This window comes from Thermobia domestica, chromosome 7 (genome assembly GCF_964235325.1).
Source record: "Thermobia domestica chromosome 7, izTheDome1.hap1.1, whole genome shotgun sequence".
NCBI classification, from domain to species: Eukaryota; Metazoa; Arthropoda; class Insecta; order Zygentoma; family Lepismatidae; genus Thermobia; species Thermobia domestica.
In genome coordinates, this window is record NC_137460.1 from 57,211,623 (window position 1) to 57,230,452 (window position 18,830).

General features: G+C 35.4%; 1 protein-coding gene across 1 annotated transcript in view; it reads left to right on the forward strand.

The window, feature by feature from the left end:
• LOC145688878 (annexin-B12-like) overlaps positions 1 to 18,830 on the forward strand; it is a 67,765-nt gene that overhangs the window by 30,475 nt on the left and 18,460 nt on the right. Inside the window, exons 3-4 of the mRNA XM_081763043.1 lie at positions 6,379 to 6,492; positions 17,274 to 17,364. Of these exons, the coding sequence (XP_081619169.1) occupies positions 6,379 to 6,492; positions 17,274 to 17,364 (205 nt within the window). The remainder of the gene's footprint in view (positions 1 to 6,378; positions 6,493 to 17,273; positions 17,365 to 18,830) is intronic.

Consider the following 18,830-nt stretch of genomic DNA (forward strand, 5'->3'; position numbering starts at 1 on the left):
CTTAGGGAAGGGAGGGGGAGATATATAAAAATAATCAATTAATGACCGATATTAGTGTCAAATCCATAGTTTTCAGGGTGACTGAGACGAACAATGACACTTCCGATGCCGGTTAAATCCAAATTCAATCCTACAATTTGGGGGAGAGGGAGGTTGATTATATATATATATATATATATATATATATATATATATATATATATATATATATATATATATATATATATATATATATATATATATATATATATATATAAAACGATCGAAAATGACCGATATTAGTGTCGAATCCGTAGTTTTAGGGATCGCTGAGACAAACAGTGACACTTTCGTAAATCCAAATTCATCAGTACAACTTGGGGGATCACGGCTTAGACTTGATCTACACGGCTTAGACAGGTAATAACAGTATGGTATCATAATACATGTAGGGTGTTCCGGGAATAAATCGACTAACTTCGCATACGTGTCCAGGATCTCAACGCAAGAAAAACGCTTGCCTGTGGGTTTGGTCGAACGCCTTTTTTGGAGAAGGTGAATTGAACGTAGGGTGACTGCACTTGTTAAAGCAATAGACAGACTTTGTATGCGGGTTCAGGACGTCGATACAAGAAAAAAAGTTTATCTGCAACTTTGGTCTGAAACGCCTAATAGCGGAGATGATATCAATTCTACGAGAAATTTCCACTTTACGAGAAATTTCAATAGTTAGCTTAAATTAGTACCATCTCTTAATTAGGCCTTTCCAACCAAAGTCGCAAACAAACAGTTTTCTTCTATTGAGGACATAAACACGTATGCAAAGATTTCCAGTTTATTCGAAGAACAACTTATATATCACAGACATTGAAAAGTTACTGTTACTAAGATGATAGAAATATAAACAATTTTATGCATTTATTCATTTGATTGTGCGTTTAGTATTAACCTACTTGAACAAACATAGACAATGTTTGAGTTTAGCCTTAGAAAAAAAAGTTAAGAAGAAATTAAAGTAATAAAAACGGAGGCTAAAGAAAATGAATAATAAGACAGGTAGAATAATTAGAGTTAAAGATTAAACATTATTGGTGAAAATTATATGTGTATGATAGCAGCTACACTGCACGAGAATTTGTATGAAATTTGGTCATGCAAACTCAAATTAAATTAATTGATGTTCGTGGAAGCTTTTCGACGATTGATCGAAATAGTAATTTATACTGCACTGTATAGTAGGCTACCATCACCGAAACTGACTTGCATAACCGAAGTAGATCGTATTTCGATGACTAATTATATGTCATTGCCTACATGAGACATTATGAAGCTACAATATAAGGTTGCATTGCAGCTTATAGGTTATATTTCATATAATGAGACTTTTAACAACCAAGTCTGCCTTTTGACGAAACAATTATCGATAATAAATTAAAATGTAAAGCTTTTGTAACACACTTTCAATTTTTTTATACTGCTGAACCACCTAACATAGATTTCCATTAAATGTATTCACTTGAAAGTATGTCAATTATAGATATAACGGTTTGAGGTAAGATCTACAAAGCTGGGGTTGGAGAAGCAAAAGACAAAATGAAAGGTAAAAAATCATTTGGTCTAGATAGCATATCATCTTAATACGTATTTTTAAATGTAAAGAATTCCTTATTATATCATTGACTTACTTATATAACTTATCTTTGAATCAAAAACAACTTTCCGACAAAATTTAAAATATCACCAATATAATCGATTCCTCAAGTTTATCCAGTAAGACCAATACAAGATCACAGGACAATGAATCTAATACTTTCTCTTGCTATAAATATTTGAAGCAATTATTTATAAACACCTGTTTAATCATGTTACTACACTAGATTCTCGCTAATCCGGCCCTCAGTAGTCCGGCCTCTCAGTAATCCGGCGCACATCCAACCAAAAACACGTGCACAATCAATTATCGTGCGCATGCGCAACAATGCTTAGTTAAACAATGCTTTATATACTGTACGTCAGTGGCGGTTTCTCTTAATGTTTGCATGTTTGTATAAACCTCATTCCAATATTTTCATTTTTTATTTTTGCTAAATCACTTTCCATTTTATTGCCAACATCATCTTTTTGAAATAGGGCTGGCCAGTTGTTTTCTGCTTGATAGTTTGCCAAACTTCCCAGTTTTAACAGCTTCTGGGCCATTGCGGGGGTTGCGCAGTAAGAGGGGGGTTATCAGGCCATGCACTGCCTCATAAGGATCCATATGTTTGCACATCTTTTGCAAACAAATCTACCAGACAAAAACAGCCTTTCCAAACCAACGCTTTGGAACTGGAATTTCACCACCGTCCCTCCCCCTGCAGTATTGGTTGACACGGTTCTCGCCTGAAGGGGAATAGCCTGTTCCTTTGTTACAATGTTGCGTACCGTAACCAAGTCGCTACAGAGAGAGAGAGAGAGAGAGAGAGAGAGAACTTGTGCCTTGCCTAAAAGCGAGATTGCCAAGTGGTCATAACTATTGGTTCTGTCAACCAAGTAACGTCAAGGCAGCTATGAAGACAGTAAAGGCGACCCCGTGAAGAGTGAAGACAAATTGAAAGTGTCGATATTTAATAGACTCGTATCTGAATAAGTAGAAATTTGGCAGCATAGATACAATGTTTTTCCTTTTCATGTGTGCATGGGTGAATGAGAAAATTGGAGGGCAGTTTTTAGAAAAAGGGCGTTAATTGGGGAAGGGGTGAGATTTTAAAGCGGGTAGCGGACTTTGTTGTGTTGTATGTTTTGTGTGTATGTGTGTGCCGGTCTTTGTTGTTCATTGGAATATTGTTGCTGTAATTGCATAATTACATGTCTGTCTCTGATGTACGTGAACTAGCAATGCAGTAGCAATGAATTCTGTAACATCTCTGTTGAATTAGCCGTTTTCGAAAAGAGCTTCAGAAGCAAATCTACTTGTGAAAGACATCGGAAGACCGATTCCGACTCTCAATATAACGCAAGTAATTAGAAGTCAGAAACGAACATTTACAAGGAAGTTTAATCTCAACTTGTACGAACAGCGTAAGTGGTTATGTGAATGTGAAATTAAAAATGCTTTGTTTTGTTTTCCTTGTTTGTTGTTCGGGGCGGAGGAAGATGCATGGAGTAAAAAAAGGTGCGGATATCCAGCATCTGCACGACAAAAAAAAAAAAGTCAGGTCATATAAGACAAGGATGTTATAAAATAGAAGATCTGCCCATACAACAAAATCGTGAAGCCATACGTCACAGCTTCGCCACACCTACTCTGCCCACTCCGCGCCACTAATATCGCAATGTTTCGAGCCAACAATCATGACGGAGACGAGAGTAGCCAATCAGACGTGCCGGCTCAGGCGATGCTCAATTGTTTTTCGGCTTCATTGAGTTCATATGATGAAGATACGTATGGGCAGATCCTCTATTTTATAACATCCTTGATATAAGACACGTTCTGATCTTACTGTGTTTGGAAACGTGAATATTGCTGCTCAACTAAATGCTGGTTATAGGCGGTCCGTTGAGAATCACAATCAAAAAGTGACGAAAAACAGGTACGTTCTCAATATAATCATCACGTGCATTTAGTTTCGTGGCACCTTCGAATTGGCTTTAAGAGGACATGATGAAAAACAGACTCGTCTTCAAATCGAGGCGTTTTTCGTAGATTAATTAATTTCAGTGCAGAATAATTTTCAAGAGTACGTCAAAAATCATACAAAATGAGCTTCTCCATTACATGCTTGAAGCATGCCGTGAAGAAATCGCTTTTATTATTTATAATAACTATCAGTGGCGTATTTAGGGGGGCTTCCGGGCTTAAGCCCCCCGAAATCTTACTTACTATAGTAAAGTATATGAAATGTCTTGCAGAATTCTCACATTTTCAGGCAAACCTTCCCCCGAGAGTTAGCAAAGCCCTCCGAAACAAAATCGTGAATACGCTACTGCTATTATTATTATTATTATTATTATTATTATTATTATTATTATTATTATTATTATTATTATTATTTATAATAATAATAATAATAATAATAATGAAAAAGGAGAGGTAATCTATTGTGCACCACCTAAAATTCAAAGCACCAGCCGCCACTGCTGTACGTATTCGAAATTGTAGCATTCTTTACAGTTCGGTTGCGTGTTAAAGCGTGCCACCACCGTGTATCATCATTGCGACATTTAAAAATTCACATCGGACATGTTTCATAGTGAGTGATACTACTCAAGGACTAAGTTTTCTTTGAAAATTAATGTATATTTGGATTTAATAAAGTATATCCTCTATGTTTTAAAATTATATCCTTCGATTTAATAAAGTACAATACACTATATCCCCTATGTTTTCAAAATAAATAAGAAACAAGATAAATAAATTAAATAAATGTTAGACAGTCAATAATCCGGCACTTCTGCTAATCCGGCACCCATATATGCCAAGAATGGCCGGATTAGCGAGAGTCTAGTGTACATATTTATCGATTTCTCAATAGGGCTTCACCAAGATATCTCTTCTTTCTATTTATTTTTTCAATAGAGGACAACAGGCTTACGACTAATTACAATATTTCATTATAATTACCAAAATTTACAGCCTAATACATGTACTCATTTAGATGAAATATTGCTACGACCGGAAGAAACAGTCTGTTGTACTTACTTATACGAATTAATTCTTGTTCACTCGCGTGCAAAATCTTTCATTCAGTTTAAAGTTGTTGGAAACGCAATATTTTAAAGAAAATTTTAGTTTACTGACATGTAGTGAACAAAGAAATAAATTGCTTAGTTTCGTGTGAAATTGATATACTCGTCGACTCCTTATCTCTAGCTAAAGAAATGGCCCATAACTGACTAGCGCAGGGGTTCTCAACCTACGAACCGCTATTGGAAAAGGTTGAGATCACCTGGACTAACGTTTGGTAAGATAAGAATTATTTTTTGCCATTCCGCTTCAAATTGCGTTTGGCTTTGCGCTCAAATAGTAATTATTTTTGAACTACACTCAAGTCACGATCAGTTCTTAGAAAGTGAGACAGCAAACTATAAAAAGTGATTAAAAAAAAAAAAAAAAAACAGTGAGCTTACCTCAAAAATGTTGCAAGAGCCATTTGATGAAATACGTGGTTCAAATCAATTACGTTCCCCTACGTGAATAATTACTCGACGTAGGGTAAACTCCTTAACACCTTACGTGCTGGCAACCCACATTACAACTAAGTATTGTAGGGTTGCATAAGTGACAGGAACTCTGCTGCCGAAGATCATAAAATCCTCTGATTGTTAAAAGGAATACTAACAAATACAGAATTCTGATTGAGTTTTGGGTTAACCAAGGTGATCCTTTAAAAACGACTGCTATGCCTTTTCTAGATTTTGTCCTTATAAATATTCACGCCCCGCGCGTTGTAATGAAACAGCTTCACAACCATGTGTAATATTGTCAGCAATCACTTTCGAAACTACAGGACTACTTATATAATGTGATTAAAAAAAAAAAAAAAAAAAAAAAAAAAAAAAAGAAAGAAAGAAAAGAAAAGAAAAAGAAAACTGTAATGTGAGCTTCTTTTTTAAAATTTTCTCTGTTTTATTGTTTTACTTTTCAATTCACACTCGAAAGATTGAACATCCTGTACAGTAATTTTATAGGACTATTTAGTTATTATACTATACATCATGTCTTTACTACTGTCCTTCATTTTGCGGAAAGTCTGTATTATCGGAGCCCTAATTATCCGAGATCAGTTAAATCCACGTTAGTGCTGAAAAATGCTCAATCCCATGTACGCTCGTTCTCTCGTAAATTTAAGATGCGTTAATGCTGGACTTTAGACATATCAGATGGGTATATTCCCGTATACGTTCCATTATAACTCTGATAACAAATACAGAGTAACTCATGTTATGAGAAATGCAGGTTCTACAAAAATGAAGCCAAGGTAGAGGGTGGTCAGCTTAAGGAACTGGCTAAGTTAACGGAGTTTACTGTACTGAATTACGATACAATCGTGCCCCAATTATCCGAGCTAATGATGATGTGACTACTCTCCTTTTAGCATCAAGACTATATAAGACGCAAACCACATGAGCTCCCAGTACAAATCGAGTTCGTGTCTCCAATGCCAAAGTTGCGTACACTAACCATATAGTCACGGGAAAGTTCTGACATATCTGTTGTTCATAAGATACAAACCAATACGTAGATAGTACTTAGTATTGATTTTAAAATGCTTATGTTACAATCCATAGTAGCTATTGTTTCAAAATACATAAACAGATCTCATTATATGCAATAACGCGAAGTAAGATACATACGAATATATATATATAGGTGGGTAGATAGATAGATATAGATATATATTCATAATTATTTCTTTTCAGGACTTAGTAGAAGACCTTATGAATGAATTAGGTGGCAATTTCGAAGATGTGATACTGGCTTTGATGAAGGAACCTCAAGATTACATTGCAGAGAACATATATCTCGCTATGAAGGTATATCTTGGTAATAAGGATATGTAAAAGATAAAAAGTGCTGCATGGTATATACGCGAATACTTTAGTTCGCAATTTGACTACTAAAAACTAATAGAAGTATGATATTATTGTTATTATTATTATCATTACATCACTTTGTCATATTCCAATAGCGTATAACAATACAGTTATGTAATCGTTACGCTGAGGATATTTGGCGAAGTTGAAATTGGTTTCACTATTCCTAATTCGAAATCATATTGTTACATAAGGCCAACGTGTAGGTAATACCACTAACATCTTCAACTAGACTTATTAAATTAAAAATTGAAATAAAAATTAAGAATAAGAAAAAACAATAAAAACAGTTTGACAATGCAACAATAGTAGAAATAGGAAAATAGAAGTAAAATTAACCCAAATTGTGCCTCAATTCCAAAGCACTCTGAGTGATTTACTATTATTATGCACTGGTTGAAACGCATCAAAATATACCTAGAAGAATTTCACCAATCAATCTCAAAGTTAGTACAGAGCTGCCTCATGTCTATGTTGAAAGCATACGCGACTTTGACACGGGAGATCTCGGTTCGATTCCTGGTGTTAGCTTATGTGATTCGGACCCTACGTTAACTTTTAGCTCCACGTTTCATATAGCCTGGCTGCTGAAAGGGACGCTAAACTCAAAGTTAGTGCACAAGAAGGATATGGTGGTATGTAGTAGTGACCCCAATATGGAGCTCATGGCATACCCCGAACATATGAAAAGGGTTCAAGTGGTTCGTGACATACGCTCATCTAAATATCTCAAGCTATCACACAAGCACTTTTGAGGTAGATACCCACCGTAATTTGGTGAACGTCTCAATAATGTATCTAACTGCGGCAGGTGATGTGAAGTTAACCGAATCTAAGAGTCATCACTTATTCAAACTTTAATTAATAAAATTGCGTACAATATGTCTCAAATAAGAAAGAAGTTGAATTAAATAAAGTGAAGACAATTAAAGTAGATTTATATTTTTTTTTTAAATGCACATTACTACACGCTACAAAAAATTCTTGTCGCTACTAATATTGAGGAAGTTAAAATGAAAAACGTACTGTAAGAAAAATATATTACTCATAGTACTGTATGAATGCGAAAGTTGATAATTAACACGATGAGAGGAACACAAGTAGAGATATTTGAAAACAAGGTGTTGAGAAAACTTTCTGGGGCAGAAAGAGACAAACAAACGGGCCAATGGAGAAAATTATTTGGTTAGTGCGATTGAAATATCAAATTTTACATCTGGTATGAAACTATCCTCTTCAACGCAACCAATGGATGGACACAAAGATCACGTATATGACGTCATAAACTCCATACATGTCCAGAAAAGGTTAGAAGGCCCAGCCAGTCAGGAGCCAATGTGCTGTTCAAAAGAGTAATCTGAAATTGCATCGTGTGGAACACATAACAGCAAGCAGGGCCGGATTTAAGGGGATGCACCAGTGCTCATGCATCCTCTCCCGTTCGTTGTAAATATACACTATCTAAAATGAGAAGCTAGCAGTGAAAATAGCAACACTTTCCAAAACGTTCTGCCTTCATGTTTCCGTTTGGGACTTTGAAAAAAAAGCGGAGTTTTGCAATATCAATAGTTTAAGTCAATTTTCTGAAGGTTAAAGGAAAAGGATTCATCAAACAAAATATTCTGCATTAACACCACAGATGCCTAGAATCATTTTAAAAATTCAAATTTATTTCAAATGTAGTGGTAGTTATTGATGCATTTCTATCAGAAAATCCTGGATCCGGCCCTGACTGCAAATAATTTTCCTTTACCAGTTCAAATCTAGTGGACGTCTAGCTACGGAGAAATATCAACAGTGCATTTGTATCAATCGTGGAATGAACAAACCGTGCAAAGTTGGTTTCTGACATTTCGTGCTGATGATACAATGTTGAGAAATGAGCCTCCAGTCACCGACTAACAGCACGTCTTATGAGCTTCTCAGGAACACCGTAGACGCGGATCCGTGAAAAAGTGTCCGGTGAGTTAGACACACACAATATTACTATCATTCGGCGGCTATGCGGAATCAGCAAGACGAAAATGTTGGACTCATATGTGCTACATGAGTACACTGGCCAACAAGGATTCCCATCTGATGGTGTGCAGTTCTTGGAGTTTAGTATAACCAAGGAGGTAGTTAGACACATATAATACCACTATCATTTGCCGGCTATGCGGAACCGGCAAGGTGAAAAAAGTTAGACTCATGAGTGCTACATGGGTCGGGAGATTCATGAATTGACACCGGGCAACAAGGATACCCGGTGGTGTGCACTTCTCGGAGTTTAGTATAATAATGGTTTCCCTTATTGGATTGCCACTTCAGAATAAAAATGGATCTACTACGATACTCATGAACTGTCAGGACAATTGTTGGATTGTGATCAACGTCCAGGACGATTTACAAAACCCTAAGTTGTTGTTTCTGGTATGGTTGTCTATGGTGGGAGTGATATATCATATGGGCGCTCAGTGCACAAAGGAATCAAGTAGATTTTTTTGGGTCATTTTAGATCTATTTCATATTTAAGATCTTTACCTAAAGCTCCTTTCATTTTCTAAAAGATTCACACCCAAATATTGTAAATAGCTTCTATAATATAAGAAAAAAATAGTGTTCGCTTTCCCATGTATTTAAACGGAGCATACAAATTCATGTCTCTTTCTCTCATAACTTTGGTATTTGAATCCCTTGTGTTCTGAACGATCCGTACCTTTCTTCGTCGAGGCAAAACTATGACTGTGGATCGTTATAATGATGAACAACATGAAATGAACCGCAAACGTGTCTGCAAGCATCCAGAAATGGTCAACAGAAATGATGTTCTAATGTTGCATGACAATGCTCAAAGGACGGTGCGAACTCCGCAGAACTTGCAGTATGAAAACCTTTCCTTATTTATCATATTCTCTTTGACGCCTTTCCCATCTACTATTACTTCTTCCAGCATCTCGAGTACTTCTTGGGAATGAAGACCTGTCGTTTTTAGGCATTACCGTTATCTATGGCCTTAAGACCGTCAAGTATGAAGGATGACTTCTCTCGGCGACTACACTATCCGGAGAAGGGGAAAGCAGTGACGTAACAAGGGGCAACCGGGTCTAGAGCCCCGGGCGCCGGATTGAGAGGGCGCAAAATTGGGCAAATATTTATTTTCACTATAAGACAGGGAAAGGAGTTTTAGCAAACTAAATATCATTAAAAAATACCTCAGAAACTTAACATGACAACAACGACTCACCAACCTTGGAATCATGTCCATAGAGCGTAAGTTAGCTTCAAAGCTATCTTTTGAGGACATTGTAAAAACCTTTGCCGCCAAAAGAGTCCGCAAAGTTAAATTTTAGTTCCAGCTTTTTCATTTAACTTACATCGAGTTGAAAGATTTGCAAAATGTGCTAGTATAATGCTTGAGACAATAGCTTGACTGTCGTAATTAAATATTCTGTTCTAAAGCAACAGACTGTTGATTCATTCTACACTTATGCACATCCCGATATAATTCTAAAAACATTATGATTTACAATTATTATGATAAGACTATAAGAACGTCAAGTATGCTACTTTAAGATTATTCGGCAATCAAATACTAATTAGTTTGGTGTTTTATCTTGTACCAAAAATTAAAGTATGTACTGCATTACAGTGTGATACTAATATCAGGTGTAGTCCGGGAGAGTTTTGGTTTGGTAGGTCAGGAGGGATGCTAAGGCGAGTTCTTGCTCCGGGCGACAACTAGCCTAGTTTCGTCGCTAAGTTGGTGGGAGGAAGAAAGAAATGGAAAAGGAAGAAACCTGGGACCTGTATGTTGGTTACGGTATCTTCCTATTTGCGACAGTCTTATGTGCGACAAGAACTGTTAACTGTTCTATGAGCGACCGATTCGATCTGTTAACTGGCCTATGAGTTACCGATTCGTTCATACTAAGATAATGAAAGAAGATAAGGTTCACTCTTCTTTAACTTGTTTCATGCTAGTGTGAATTAGAACCTAACAAAATGTACTATGAAAAATTCCGTGGAGTAGCTCCGCTTCTCTCCGTGATTCTAATGTAATTAAAAATTGCATGTGAAAATGATACGGAGCATAAGTTTAGCTTGAATATGTTATAAAGAAAGAAATCGAAAAGAAGGTACTCCCCACTTGAGTATAGCAAAGAAATCTAAAAATATGGTGTATTCGAAGGAATTATTACACAAGTTCATCTAGCTAAAGGGATTATATCAGATTACTATACGACAAGCTTTTATGTATAAGTCATAACAAGGGAGGAGGTGAATTAAGCACTTAGTTTACATTTTGGTAGCTTACAAGGGGAAAGGTAATTTAAAGAGTTTGTTCATCTTTTGGATTGTTTAGAATGCACTCCATTGTAACTGGTGGGATTGGTTGGCAATAGCCAATGAGATGTAAGGGATCTCAAAAGCTGTCTTATATTATTGAAATGTATTTCTCACTTTATTTATAGTCTTAGGAAAAATTAAATTAAGTACAGAAAAAAAGCTTTTGAAGAAAGATGATATTACAATTGGATTTTCAATAATTTTTACTTAGTAATATATTTTTCATGGAAATACTCCTGTCGTCTCATTAAGTATTTGATACGTTTTATGTCAAATCTAATTCAAAATTAAGGTAAGTTCTATTTGCACTTATAGTAGAGGGAAAATATATTTGACGAACAGTATCACCGGCACGGACATTTTTCATAGCAAGGTTGTTCGGACGCTAATAACGCCAGAGGCAAAGATATTTTACGAGACGGAATCATATCACCTTTCATCATCTCAATGTAAAGAATCGGTCGCTCATGGGACAGGTAACAGTTCCTGTCGCCAATAGGACTGTCGCTTCTAGGACTAATTCGTTAGTTACGATCCTGGGATTTGCGTCCTCCTGATGTGAATGAGGAAACCCCAGGAAAAACCAAACCGTTCATGATGATCGGGCGATATGACGCGCGGTTAAGGATTTCTCGGCATCGCAGACTCCAAACTTTTTCCGCCATGGAATTCAATCGTTGGCTGAACGACGACAAAAGTAAGTGGTTGTAGTTGAAACCTATTTTGATTAACCAGATGTTGTAGTTTTCATTTTATTGGCCTTTGGAATTGTTACATATCAGTCGGACAGTTTAATCACATAAATCAAATATATAAAACGAAAACGCAAGTGAAGAGCTGTTGTGACAATTATTTAGATCCACGCTTCATATAGTTTATAGAGTTATCATACATGTGACATTAGTCTAAACGTAAAGCAATAGCTGCCTACTATGCTAAGGGCGTTTCATTTATGGCGTTTCAAGACAGCATTCCCAGTTTCCTTTTAAATTGTTATCAAAATGTAAGTGCATTAGTTAGAAAATGACTAGGTAGACAGAAATTGCGAGTAAATGCTATTTTGTAATACTAATACGATTTGTGAAGGAATGTTAAGAACCCTCTATCTCTAAAAGAAAGAAGAGAAAACTAAAAAGAAAAAAATATATGAGATATCAGTGTAAGTTCATACATTAAATGGTACAAGATACTTTTAATTTGTTTCAAACTTTAGACGGAAATGAAACAAATTCAAATCTGACATAGTGATACCATCATCTCTTTCCCTGAACGACAGACGAGGCGACAATATTACCAGCCTAACCCGTTTTCAAAAGCTTCTTCGTCTGGGACACACAGTCAAAGATCTACAGTAAATGCTTATATCAATGTCTTTCCTTTCTGATCCAAAAGAAATGACCATACAACAGTTTTCGGCTCGTTCAATAACACGATAAAGTTAAATAAGTTATTTCCTGAAAAGGGCAAAAAAAATATCAACGTGTTATTCAGACAAAGCAAAATATCGGTTAAGCATATTTATAAACAAGAAACCACTAAAAAAATCTTCCATATAATGAACTTAAGGATGAAATAAAGAAATGTTTTAAGAGTCCAAATGAAAATAGTAGATATTTTCACCAAAATACAGAAAAGGGTACAGAAGAAAAGGGAATTGATTTAAAGTTATGTTTATAACATGGTAGGTCTTCTTGACAAGGTAGTACCGACCGTAACTGAACCTCAAATGTTTCCATCTTAAGAAATGGACTCAAGGTCTTATTTTTTAGAACTATAGGAGCTCAACAAATTGATATATTAAATGGCCTTATTCAAGTTTTAAATAATCTTGAACATGGGCGGCGATTAGGGGGGGCAAAGGGGGGCAGTTGCCCCCGCACTTTTTTTAAGTAACCAATTAATGTATATAGTTTCATTTGGAAATATAACGATTTTGTATGTGTTACTGATTAATAGGAAAAAATGCTGCCATATAATATTTGCTGTTGCGTGAATGCGTATTGGTTGTCTTCCCGTGGAGTAAAGAAAGCTACAGTAATTGCGTTTTAATCGCCACAGAAAATAACCCCCAAAAATAACCTATTGGAGCACAATTTCAGCATACTTTCATTTCTTCTTACAAGGGCTCGATATGTTAGTGAGCCGCTTTGAAGCTAATCGAAAGAACATTATGCAAAAAAGTAGGACCTATTTCACAAGTTATTCTTTAATTGCACAAAAATTGACAGTTCCTAAAATGTCTTTTCTTCTTTCTAAAGTAAGGAATATCGATTAAAAAGAGCGTGATAAGAAACAACTTCTACCTTTTCCATTGTTTTGTAGTGTAATATACGAGTGAAGTGTTGTGTTTAAGGATGTACGAGTGTATATACAATAAAATTTAGTAAATTGAACATAATTCTAGGTTTTAAGTTTATTTTGTATAACTGAAGTGTGGATTGTAAGTATTGTTGTGTTTTGATGTGTTCCAAGAAAGTGAAATCTGCACCTAATGGCAACGAACATATTTCAAGAAGTTGCAAAAGCAAATATTTCTTTAAATGTCGTAGCATATGCTTGTAGTATTTACTGTCTTTCATTTTCTAAGAGTAATAACATACATTTAATATCATGTTTGGAATTAAATATTAAGTTTTTCATTAATCCTCAGTTTCAATATAACTTTTGCAAAACAAGCATCATTATTCATTACTATGATTAATATTATCCTTTCTATTTATTTGTTTTGCAAATTTATTAAATAATCTGATCACACAATTTTCCAGACAGAATTTTAAGATGTTCATGAGCAAGAAATCAAATCTCTTCTTACACTTTCGTTGTTTAAGAGTACAAAGGGCTAGTATCTACTTGCGTTGTTCTTCTCAATTTACTTAATAAACTATTATATACGATATATGGTATTTTAACTGAAAATATAGTATCCTATTAGTTATACAACCTTTCGTCAAACAAAATGTTAGAAACAACCAGGAAAACTAACATTTATATAAAATATTCAGATCATGTCTTGCCCCCTCACTTTTAACGTCCAACCGCCGCCACTGATCTTGAAAGAAATCGATATAGGGTGAAAAATAGGAAGGAACATGAAATTCTGAACTCATCGATGAAAAGAGAATTGCGTGAATTGAGAAAGTTCCAAAAATATGTCATCCGACTCCAAATAATTCTCTGAGTCACTCGATTCAGATTTATCTGAATCAGGAGGAAAGGAGCTATCTTCAAGTCAAATATCAGTGAGTAAAGGATCTGACGGTTGAGTTCAAGAGCGATGAAATAGGAGGAGACACAAAATGAAGCAACTATTTCAGCCCTCCGCGTTCGCCCTTTGTGCACCTGGTCCCGGGTTCGAGTCCCGGTGAGATAGCACAAAACTTTAATTTCACAGTCATTCACTTTCATTAGTTATCCGTCTCCTTTAGCACAAAAGGCATAACCATGAGACGTTAAACTAAAATTTAATTTCGGAGCGGAGCGAACAAGAACCGAATAAAATGTTACAAGCAGTGAGAAAGATTCACAAACAATTAGAGAACTTAACTTTGAAATTAAGGCTGGTGAAATGACACAAAGACGGCATGAAGGAACAAATGTTCAGTAACACATCACAGTAGATCAAATAATTCTAATCCAGATCAAAAAATTAAGAAATTTTAATAGAGGAAATGGTAGCGGAAATTTCAGAGGAATTATGAGTAATAATAAACAAAATAATTATTATACACACAATAACTATGAAATAAATCCACTTAGAGGCAGTCTAGGTGTAAAAATAACTACAGAAATAGAGAACGAAATAATTTTCATGTTTACCGTAAATCTGGAGCTAAAATGTATTAAAATTGGGAAATACCTATAGCAGCCGTCCCGAATTATGAGCAATAGGGAACAGCATTGGTTCCACAGATGATGCCGTTGTACCAAAGTTTCCCACAGTATTTTGTTCCAGCAAATTCAAGTATTATCTTTCAATGTAAGTAGCTCACAAGGTTTGAACAATGTGTTTCAGTTCATGAGAATGGTGCATGTTCGGAAAGAAAGGGCTTAAATAGTGTAAGTGAACACCATCGGCAACATAAATAATCACATATATAATGAATGAACCGTGCATGAAGAACAGAAAAATGAAACAAAAATTAATACAGGTACCTTTATGTATACACAAGGCATCGTTACCTAGGAACATTAAATTCATTGAACGTTAGACTAAAGTGTTTGGAGTGTCTCAGAAACCTGTAATAAATCAAATAGCGATTATCAGATTTTGTGTTAATGGAAAAATAATTCACCATACATTTTGAGTGTTTGAACATTTTAAGCAAAAAATGTTAGTTGATAATGATTTCTTCATCCCACATCCAGCTACTTTAAATTTACCAAATTGTGTTTTGTCTAACATATTATGTCGATGACCTGTTTTTTTTTTTTTTTCGGTGACACGCAGGAATGTATCATTGAGATCCTTAAAAAAGCTTTTTAAACTTCTCAAGAAGTCTAGACTTGAAATTTAAATGGAAATTCCCAATTTTGTTTCAAGATATCTCCGGATATAAGATATTAGGTCGACTTCTAAAATCAATGAAGACGAATATAACTTCAAACTCGACTAAGACCGTTCTTAGATCTCGTTCTTAGATCTCGTTAAAAATTTCATTAACAATTTTTTTGTATAACTAGACCTACGTTAAAATTGTCGCTACATTACAAAAGTTACTCAAGAAATGAGTAAAATTCACATGAGAACCTATTCACAAAAATTGCTTGAGGTTCCTCTTTACAAGATGTTTATGGACAGATGGTAGCAAAATTGCGATTTCCATTGGGTCAATACAAAATCAAATAAAATACTGCAAGATTGGCGCTCTTAGTATATTGGTCAAAGCTATTGACATCTGCGGAAGAAAAAAATATAGACAATTAGACAGGAACTGTTATTTGTTTTGGCAGCAACGAAAGTGTTCATATATCACCTGATTGAAAGACCATTCTATTTGAAAATAGACAGTCGACCTCCAGTTTATCTCAACGAATTTTCATCGAAGTTATTTCTTTGGAGTTTGAAGCTTTCTGAGTTCGATTACATCGCAGTTCATGCGTGCACAGCGAAGCAAATCCTATAAGTTCAAAATGAGAATATTTTAAATGTCACCTTAAATGCACTAAATGAATAAATATTGTCCTTGGACAGGCTTTTATCATGTTACAAAATTGTGTAATGACTTGCGTATCTTTAAACGTTGGATAAATGTTGTTTATTATGTTCTTCCAATCACTTTACCAATTTTTAGCTTTTTGTAAGATGAATCTTGTAATAATAAGACAGTGCTTCAGATCTAAGACTTGGATGAACTAGTGTTACCCATGTGAATCGTGAAATATCTCGTCTCGCTTCGAAAATGAGACAAGAATTATCACGTTTCTCGTCTCGAGCACAAAACTAGTTATGTTTGTCTTGGCTCCCCTCAACTTCATCTATACCTAGATCAAATGGAAAGTTATTTATAAAGTATTAGGTAACTTCTTTTTTTGAAAAAGGTACTATATTTACAGCTATGTTTGATGTAGTACCCCTTAAGTTTTTCACATTTACCTAATAGACGTAATGCTATTTCACCTCTTTTTGAAAGGGATGAAAAGATATTTATTAAAATAATTTTAAGTTTAGAACGATTATTTCAAAATCTAAAGTTTTACGTTCCATGATTATCAGTGCCTTGCTGCGGAAAATCAGCGCCCGGGGCGAGAGTAATATACGACGGAGCCCCCATACATATATTGCAAGTAATGTTTCCTCTGTTTTTTCCTTTTTCCCATGAATTTTGCGTCCCCCTCACTTCAGCGCCCAGGGCCGTCACTCCGCTTGCCCTCTCCATATCACGGCACTGACAATTATGTTATGTATGCCATGACTATGTAATCTTTCATCTAGAAACTTTTATCCAGGAGGGCAAAATCAAAATGTGTGGATCTGTTTTGAAACACTATTTTTGTATATTGGCAATAGGAATTTAATTTTTCCTCGGAGGGAGACAAAGCCCTCTGAAAGTAAAGCTGAAAGAAAAGTTTCTGCAATAAACTAAACGGATGATTAATAAAATTGAGTGGTTGTAAAACAATTGGTGGAATGCGAATGTGGAAGACGGGAGAACCTCAAGAAAACCCATGGACACGATGTTGTACTCCACAAGTTCACATGGGTTGGGATCGAATGAGAAATCTATCGTACCAGAAGTGAGCTCTACTACTGAGCCACCGTGTTTCCACCCCACAATTATCTCATAGGATGTCTTTAGACTTAACCTGCACACAAACTAAATGTAATTATTTATTGTAGTTTTATTGTAGTATCGTACATACATTTTATAACACAATTATTTGTCTTTTTCTAGGGCGCAGGAACTGATGAAAAAACGCTTATCGAGTTATTGTGTTACCGATCGAATCCTGAAATCGAAATAATCAAGGCAACTTTCAAAAAGAGTAAGTGATATTTCTTGTATGAACATTACAATGCAATACAAAAAGTAGACTTTGAACAAACTATTCTAGAGGTTCCATTAAATAATACTGAAAAGCTAACAAGATTTCACATCTCTATCTCATATCGTTACGTTGTACAGTATCTTAAGACATACAATGTGCCCACACTGAATTGTATAAATTAGAAAATGCGAGAATCATTCCTTTTACTCGATTATACTATTTCGTAAAATGATATGTCTAGTTTTACGTTCCATGCAGGCCTATATATAGATAGTTTATGCCTCTGGGCCAAACATTATTTTGCGTTCATTCTCGCTATTAGTTCGTATTCAGCACAGATCATATACTCTAACGGTCCCGGGCACAGTCTGTGGACCCGGAATTTCACGATAAAAATGGATAACTGATAAAACAAAAGAATAGCGGTATGCGAGATGTATTGACATTAGCGACAATCTGCTCGCATTGTGGAAAGTATGAACTAAAACAGTATACTTTCCGGTTCTATTTAGCTTTCACATACATGATACTCATTTATAGTATATGTCTAAACAATACGCCTACGTTTGCTTACATTGAGCCATCAGCAGCGAGACGGGGCATATAAAACTAAATGCATGGATTATACTGATAGCTAATAAATAATAACCTCAGCTCCTTCTAGCACCAGAAGGTAATCTGACAAGTAAACCTTACGTTTGGGTGAATCGAGTTGCTGACTGAGACACATATGAGAAAGTAGTACTACATGTGGTCAGTATTTCAGTGAAGTTGTAGGTGCGAAGCTCCAGGGGTTTAGGAGATACAGCTACCAGAACATCACATGGAAGTACAGAATAGTCTTCATACAGTTGGAGGTAAAAGGCCTGTAAGACCTCTTGTGACGACAAAAGGTGAATAACAAATATATGGGTACATATTAGAACTAAGGGGAAATCATATAGTAAGGGTATATCTGACGGCGGCCATCTTGAAATCCGCCATTTTGAATTAAGGTTAAGTTTTTAAAATAGGAATAGGGTCATGTGATACATGATTTAAGGCGCAAATTTAGTCAGAACAACAATGGCGACGTTAATTTTGATTTACGCGCAATTGGTAAAAAGTTACAGGGAAATTAAATATTGTTGCAGCATATGTATTAGTGCTTTACCCCACCTTGTAAATTTTGTGTTAATGATAATAATTAGATAAAAAGCAGGTGGATAAATATTAGGTCTATGGTAAGAGTTGCCTTGATGGCGGCCATGTTCAAATCCGCCATTTTGAGCGATAGTAGAATGAGGACAAGAGCGAGCGAGAAATAGATGTGAACAGGATACAAGAAAAACAACGAAATGGCGTGCAACTACAGCATCAAACAACTAACATTGTAACGCCACCATTGTATTTTTGATTAACTTCTAGCCCGAAGTCATCTATTGCATTACTCTATTCCCATTTAATTTTGTGCTGGTTAATGA